General features: G+C 40.2%; 1 protein-coding gene across 1 annotated transcript in view; it reads right to left on the bottom strand.

The window, feature by feature from the left end:
- adgrl3.1 (adhesion G protein-coupled receptor L3.1) overlaps nt 1-7,574 on the bottom strand; it is a 113,193-nt gene that overhangs the window by 55,078 nt on the left and 50,541 nt on the right. Inside the window, exon 5 of the mRNA XM_035659666.1 lies at nt 7,381-7,490. Coding sequence (XP_035515559.1) covers nt 7,381-7,490 — 110 coding nt within the window. The remainder of the gene's footprint in view (nt 1-7,380; nt 7,491-7,574) is intronic.

Here is a 7,574-nt window from a genome sequence, read left to right as displayed (position 1 = left end):
TAATACAATCTCAGATCTCCATAATCGTTCTCATATTTCATCCTAACCTTGTGAGAGTGCCAGGATGCTCTCCATGTGTGATTGGTAATAACATTACGTAAGCGTCTGAGGAGACTGCATTGCAACGGGGAAGCTATCTGACAGTAATGCATCTCACATATGTCACACACACGCACACACATATGGAGGTACAGACACACATGTGCCATGCAGACACAGAGGGGGAGAGGGATACTAAGAGAGAGATACTGAGAAACACAAAAGAACATGACACAACATGGAAAAACACGAACACAAATTCATAGTCCATCCTTTGTGGTTCCGTCCCGCAGGACAAAATACAGCAATAGAAAATGACCTGAGAGAATGAGCTCTATAATGTATGCTAATAGCAACAGAGCAATGAAAACCAGAAAATTGATTTGATTACTGGGATAACATTTCAGTGGACCAGCCAAAACTGCTACATTAAAATGCTTTCTGATGCACAGTGGGTGAGCAAATGCTTTGTGTATGTCACCTACTCTGTGTGACTCTGTGTATGAGTGTGCAATCATCGGTGTGTGGAGGTGGGAGCATACTGAATGCACCAGTTTGCTTCAACCCCAACACCAATTCCCTGTCTATTATATTCAAAGCTTTATCTTTAGAGCTTCGAGGGAGGGTTGTTCATGTCGCCCCGCAATGAAATGTGTGCACTTGCTCAAAACCTCTTAAACATATGAATTCCATTCCACCTTTCTCCCAGGGGGACCGAGTGGAATGTGAACATGGCAGAAACCTAATCCTGCAGGCAGTGCCCTTGTGTCTTTCAAGACTGTTAGAGACCTGCTCAATGGAACTGGTCCCTGGAGAAAAGAAACGAGGAGAGGAGAGGAGGAGGAATGGAGGAGAAGAGGAGAGAAGAGGAGAGAGGCTGAGTCCTCAAAGGAAAAACATTTGGAAGGACTTCCTGATGGCACATGTTTATATATAGCTCAAGTGCATGCATAAATTCTTTAACACGTTAAAGCCAAAACTCATCACTAACCACAAGACATACACAAACACATGCGACACACAGAAACACACACATGTACGCCCACACACAAAAAAACATTAAATCGTAGGCTCATGAAAAATGCATGGTAACTACTGCGGCTTAGCAAAACTCACGATAAATAAGCAATCTCTGAAAGGAGATCGTATTAAACCTAAAACAAGTGTGTGTGTGTGCGTGCGTTTGTGTGTGAGTGTGCCATTACGAGAGAAGATATAAAATGGTTCACCACAAGGAAGCGGTTCCCCTGTGTGAAAAGCTGGAAAAGAAAGCAGATAGTGTGTCTGTGCAGGGTGGTGTGTGTGTGTTTGTGTGCGATGGAACGACAGATATTGATGTAAGAAACGCACACACATGCTTGCACACACACACACACACACATAGTTAAACAATACAAAAAGACACAATTGTGGTTGAAGAGATGGGGATTAATGACACCAAACAACAATCACTTCACATCACTTGAGTCTCTTATACAGCCTCACAGACACAAAGGAAAACATGCAGAGTTCAAGGTTGCCAGCAGCTAATAGATTTCAAATGAAAAAGTGTGGCAGCAACAAGTATACCAAATGGCACACAAAATGTCAAACAAATGTCATTCAATTTGTATTGCTGCTTGTTGTTTCACTAGATTAGCGGATTACTCTGCTGGTGACCTTGTTGCAATATAATTTTTTCGAAGGCATCTCTGTTTTTAATCTCCGTGACAAGAGTAAGAAATGAATGTTTTTCACGCATCACAGTCATTCATCCTTCAGCGCAGATTTAACAAAGTGAATACAAGTTGGTGAAACATTTGTCGAAACATTTTATCAAGGTTAGCTCGAGCATGTAAGACGATGCATGAGATGAGAAGTCTTTTGTGCTACTGTTAATTCAGCATCGAGGGGGCTATGAGAAAAATGAGGGAAACATGGACCACGACAGCTTGCCAGAAAACGTCTGCGTTTCCAAGAAAACATCAACAAGAAAGCATCTTCTCTCAATCTTTATCTCAATGTAACTCATAATTGAATTCTGCAAAGGTGTAACGTGTTTTTATCTATTAGGTATTTTTGACTGATCATTTTCAAAACCACTTAGACAGCACTACTGAAGTTAGTTAGTTCTGCAGCTACAGAAAAACACAGCTCATTTATTCCTAGCAAGGCTTTGAATATTGAATATTAGAAAACAATAGCAGAACAGTAATACAATAACAGCAATGCTCTGCTATGCGAGAACGTATCGCCTGTCTAGTTTCACATTCATTAAAAAATCATCTAAATATTCATTAATATCTGCGTTATTATCTTTTCAATTTTTCAAAATGTCTTTAATCACATGAACAGGTCTGACACTGTACCTTGGATGCATTCTCTATCTTTTCCCCTCTGTCTTACCATTTCTATTTCACACACACACACACACACACACACACACATATAAGCAGTGTTAACCTAACTGTGCTGCAGTGTAAAGATAATTAGCATTTTTATTGAAAGCATATGGTTTATTAAGGAGGTATTCGTCTAGGAGGAAAGACAGTGTGCGTGTGTGTGTGTGTGTGTGTGTGCTCATGGGTGTGTGTAATATCTGTGTATGCGTGGGGGCGCGTGCGTGCTCCTGCAGACGAGTGGCGACAGCAGCCTTACCACTATTATCTCTGATCTCCAATCAGCTCAGCCGGCTAAAGCCCAAGGTCATTTGTGGACACAGACGTTTTCTACTTCCTCTCTCCATTATTCTATTCTTCCTCTCTGTCCTCTCATCTCTCACCTGCCATTCTCTCGCGTCATTTCATGCTGTGCCTTTCTCCCCGTTCATCCTCTCCGTTACGTCCCCTGTATTTCCACCACTTCCCCCCCTAACCGAAACCCTGTCCACCTCTCACACTGTGTCTTTTATCAGTTAATTCGTTCTTTCTGTTCCTCGTCTGCTGGCCTCGTCTAACCTATTTCTCTCTATCTCTGTTTCAGCTATCGTTTGCTCTCGCTCCTTCACTCTGTCTCTCTCTCCGTCTGTCTCTTTGGTTCCTTTCCATCTTCCCTCGCTCTCTCTGGAAAACACAAAATCGCCTGCATATGTGTACACCCAAACACACACATACAGAACACTGTACATGCGCATACAGAGACATGCACGCAATTGTTTCCACGACAACACACACGCACACATGCTCACACACATAGGCTACAGCTCTTCTCATGTTATCATGATGAAGTTATTCCAAGGGTCCAATCTGACAGAAGTCTTTAATTGGACAAACAAGAAGGTGATTTTATCTTTTAATTAGCTTTCCTACTGAGCCAAGTTATATTGTCTAAAATAGACTGCATGGGTGTTGCATAACATATCACTGGCTTTTCTGATTAATACACTAAATGTGGTAGTAGGCTAATTGCTTCATAGCGGCAGTTGGAGAGCCAGGGTCTACTGCATGAAGATGAGGAAATAGATAGACATAATCCCAAGTGTTCACGGATTTTTTTTTTAATGGATGACCATGAATGAAACAATACACATCATCATACATCTTTTTCTGCAACATAGCGATTTTGCAGAGATTAAATGTATCCGTGTGTGAGGCCTGCCTTGGAGAAGCAATTTGTACAGTAGTGTGCTAATGTATGGATATTTATAGTCTGCCTGCAGTGCTATGAGCAAGTATACACAGGTGGCTAATTACTGCCAAAGCTAGCTGGCTAGTTTGGCACATAACTGCCACACACTTGTACCACAGAGAGCCAGAGAGAGAAATCAAGAGAGCACTTGATTTTTAGCTTTGGAAAACAGCCAAAAACCTGCAGTGGAGGGAGGAGAGATGAAGAGCTGTGAAGGTAGAGCAAGCCAAAAATCCTCAAGAAAAAAAAAAGGAGGGGCGATGGAGGGGCAAAATTTCCCTGAAAACTGAACCGAACATAATTTAATTACCTGTTTTACAACCCACTTTGAGATTTGTTTACAATATCTATGTAGTGGGAGACATAACAGCTCTACTCCAACATCAGCGCTCAGGAGAAGCACATCCACGATATGAAGTGGTGTCTCTTCGGGGCCCAGCTCATTTTCTTTCCGTGCAATCAGTTTCTGATTAGCGACACCTGGTCTCAGAGGTGATCGCTAGGGGTCAGGTGTTTACACTCAGCAACCAGCAGTGTGCTTAATGTCGAGAGACAACCTTGAGTTACAGATGTCCCTTGATGTTATAGCCATTTGAGTGCACTAAAACCAACCCTGCCTTTCGAATGTAAATATGCGGATTTGTTAAAGTTGCAGCTTCTGAGTGTTTTAAGAATGCGACAGTTTGAGTACACTGTCATATATTTCCGAAAACAAGGCTGCTTTATTGATCCATCTTGATTTATGGCAACATTTTCGAGATACATCACCGCTTAATGTCTTACAAAACGTATCTTTCACAACAACGCAGCTGACAGCATTGATTTGCTATGTCAAGCACGGCAGCTTGATCGTAGACGGCTGGATCTCCGGCCTGAATGTCAGCGAACAGGAATATCTTTGTCCAAGGTTCAGGCATTATTACGCCTTTCGAAGAAAATTGATTTCATAAATATTTGAAGGACGCGATATAAGACTCTTGCCATGTAAAGCTTGAGGAATTCTCAGACAAAATGTAAAATCGTGGAGTCATGGTATCCTAGGGTTTGTTTCACCTTCATACAACATATTTTTCTCTGCAACGTTGTGCAACATTTCTCATGGCTAAACACACCCACAGGAGCCAGGTAGTGTATCAGAGCGCTACCTGATCCAGCCTGAACACTTAGTCAGTACACGGAAACTGCTAATGTACTGTCAAAGGCTCTCTCTCTATGTCTCTCTACAATGCTCCATATCTCTCCTCCTCCTCCTCCTCTATCTTTTTCTTTAATACTTCATCTCTCCCTCTCTATATCCCTCCTTCTGTTAGCTGAGCTCTCTAATGACTTTGGTTTCAGACTTTGTCTATTTTTGCGGGGGGGAAACGTTACCCTGCTGGACCCATTGTTTATCAGATCAGCACGCAACTCATCTCCCTTTGCACTCAGTTGTTCCTCAGCTACTGATCTTTACAGTGATTAATCTGCGAAATAAGGAGCGCGGTATTTTCAAGCCAACGTGCAGTTATAACAATGATAAAGACAGAACAAGCAGACGAGTTTCAAATGAATGGATGAGACAAGAGTGAAAACACACACTGACACACACACCATTTTTATGTACGCATGAGTGTGTGTTTTGTGAGTGTGTGTGCGCGTACTCGGTGGGGCATTAAGCAGGTATCAGGTTGTGTTTCCATCTGCTCCAGAGAGGGCTCTGATAGTCCTATTATTTAATCTGCTGGTCATTCTAGACGCCAGGCAAGAGCCGTTTACCCAGACATAATTGAATGCTTCAGTGTGAGAGATCACCTTGGCCGTCTGTATGGGCCGCGGTGCCAAGCCTTTACACTCAAACCATGTTAGACAAAGATTTCTGCAGCACTTTAGAGGAAATAAGCATTAAAACTTAAGTTTCAAAATATTGGTTCCAATCAATAATCTGTGTGACAGACTGACACGCACAGGACAATGAAAAAAGTTGAATATTCTGACTCAAAAGTTACTAATACACACAAAACTAATTCTGCTTAAGAAGAAGCCAATTTACCGATTTTTACAGGGATATAAAATGCTTGTATTAGTGACGAATACAATTACCTTTTATAATGTGCCATGACATGAATTATCATAAAGAAGTGGACACTGGGCCCGGCCCCCACACTAGTAGGAAAACAAGTAAACTTAAAAACAGCAGACACACATAATAATGAGGATGTTCAACACACACATTAATGTTGTATGTCTACTACAAAACAAAATAAATCGAACAAAACAAAACAAAACCAAGACCGTTATTGACAGTTCTTAAAAAGAACTGTCAGTAACTTGAGCAGTTTCCTCATTTCACTTTACTTATTTAAAGGCTCAAACCACTTTTTTTTTTTTTTTTGGCAAAAACAAGATTACAGACAACAGTAAATGGAATTTGGAGATGGACTTTTTTGGCTTTAAATAAATCCGAACTACATCTTATCTAAACTCCAACTATGTGCGTCCTCCTTTCTTTTATGACTTCCACCGCAGAGATATTTGCAGCAGGAAAACATGTCAACAATAAGATATACAGCACTTCATGTGTACGAAAATGGACACATTTTCATTTCACAACACCCACATTGCTTTTGGAATCTACATTTATCAGAGCTTTACAAAGGAAACCATCAATCAAACAATATGGAGTAGTATGACATATTCAGTTCAACAGTATGCTTATCACAAAAACTGATTATTGCCTACTTTCATCTGAAAGTTGCATTTGAAATCTGCCACAAACGTAAGTAAGAAAGTTGTATTTTTTCTATTCTGTTCAGTGCCTGTACTCTTTTATTTTTTTTTATTTATTGAGTAATACGTTGTCTGTCATTGAATTTTAAATGTGCTATAATGTGGGTATTTCGAATTGTTTTTTTTGTTTTATTTTTCACATAACAATTTGAAGTTTTCTTCTGGTATTCGACCACATCATGTGGCCAAAATCAAATATAACTGCCATGTGAATAAATTAAACTGGAATGCCTTTTGTGATGGAAAAGTAACTGAGAGAATCACTTTAGATTTATCCTCTTTCATAAAACAGACAAGGCAGTTGCATTTAAACTGGAATGTAGTATGAAATAAATATCAAGGACAAATAGATGTCTTCAATCCACTAAAGTCTCCACCCTGAACCCTTATGCATTTACTATGCAGTGAGCTGTAACCTAGATTTTAGGGAAAACTAAACAAAAAATCACATTTATCTATCTCACAGGATATCTTTGCAGCCATGAATGTTTCACTACAGTACATACGACCTCCGAGTCTGTTTTCACATGGTCAAAGGTCATATCACCATCTGTCATCACTGGAGCCCATCCTAACCCCAACCCTTTCTCATCCGTCCTCCCTCGGACTTTCCCAGTGAGTGTCATCATAGTTTCCAATATTTACTTGAACTCAAATTACTGATGTTCATTTTGGATTCAAACTGCATGTTTTTGTTGATAAGTCTGTATGAAACACTGCAGGCTTTTCACAATCACTAATCTTTCACAAATGTATCAACAAATATGTAATGAAATCTTAAAATTTAATTTAAAGACTGAAATATTTCAGACACCTTTCCCTGAGATTCACAACATGTGAATGAATAATGTTACTGAACAAAAGATGCAGCATACTAAAATATATTATTTGTAACAGTGCAATTAAAGAGATAAGATGTAAAAAAAAATATATAAATTCTGTAAAAAAAAAAAAAAAAAGGGTACTTACTGTATGGGACACATTCATATTGGACCTCCAAGTATTTGTATGTGCCGGGGCAGGGGTCAGGGAAGACGTCAGGCCCAGCCACCACTGCACACTGGGTACGGTTGTTGCATCTACAAAGGGAAGAGCCAAATGCGTTAGCTCAACACATCCAGATGGACAGATACATGCTCACAAACACTCACTCAAAGGTGCAC

The sequence above is a fragment of the Morone saxatilis genome, unplaced genomic scaffold (assembly GCF_004916995.1).
Source record: "Morone saxatilis isolate NCDOM2014 unplaced genomic scaffold, NCSU_SB_2.0 Contig17, whole genome shotgun sequence".
Lineage (NCBI taxonomy): Eukaryota > Metazoa > Chordata > Actinopteri > Moronidae > Morone > Morone saxatilis.
This window is presented reverse-complemented; position numbering and strand designations above follow the sequence as displayed.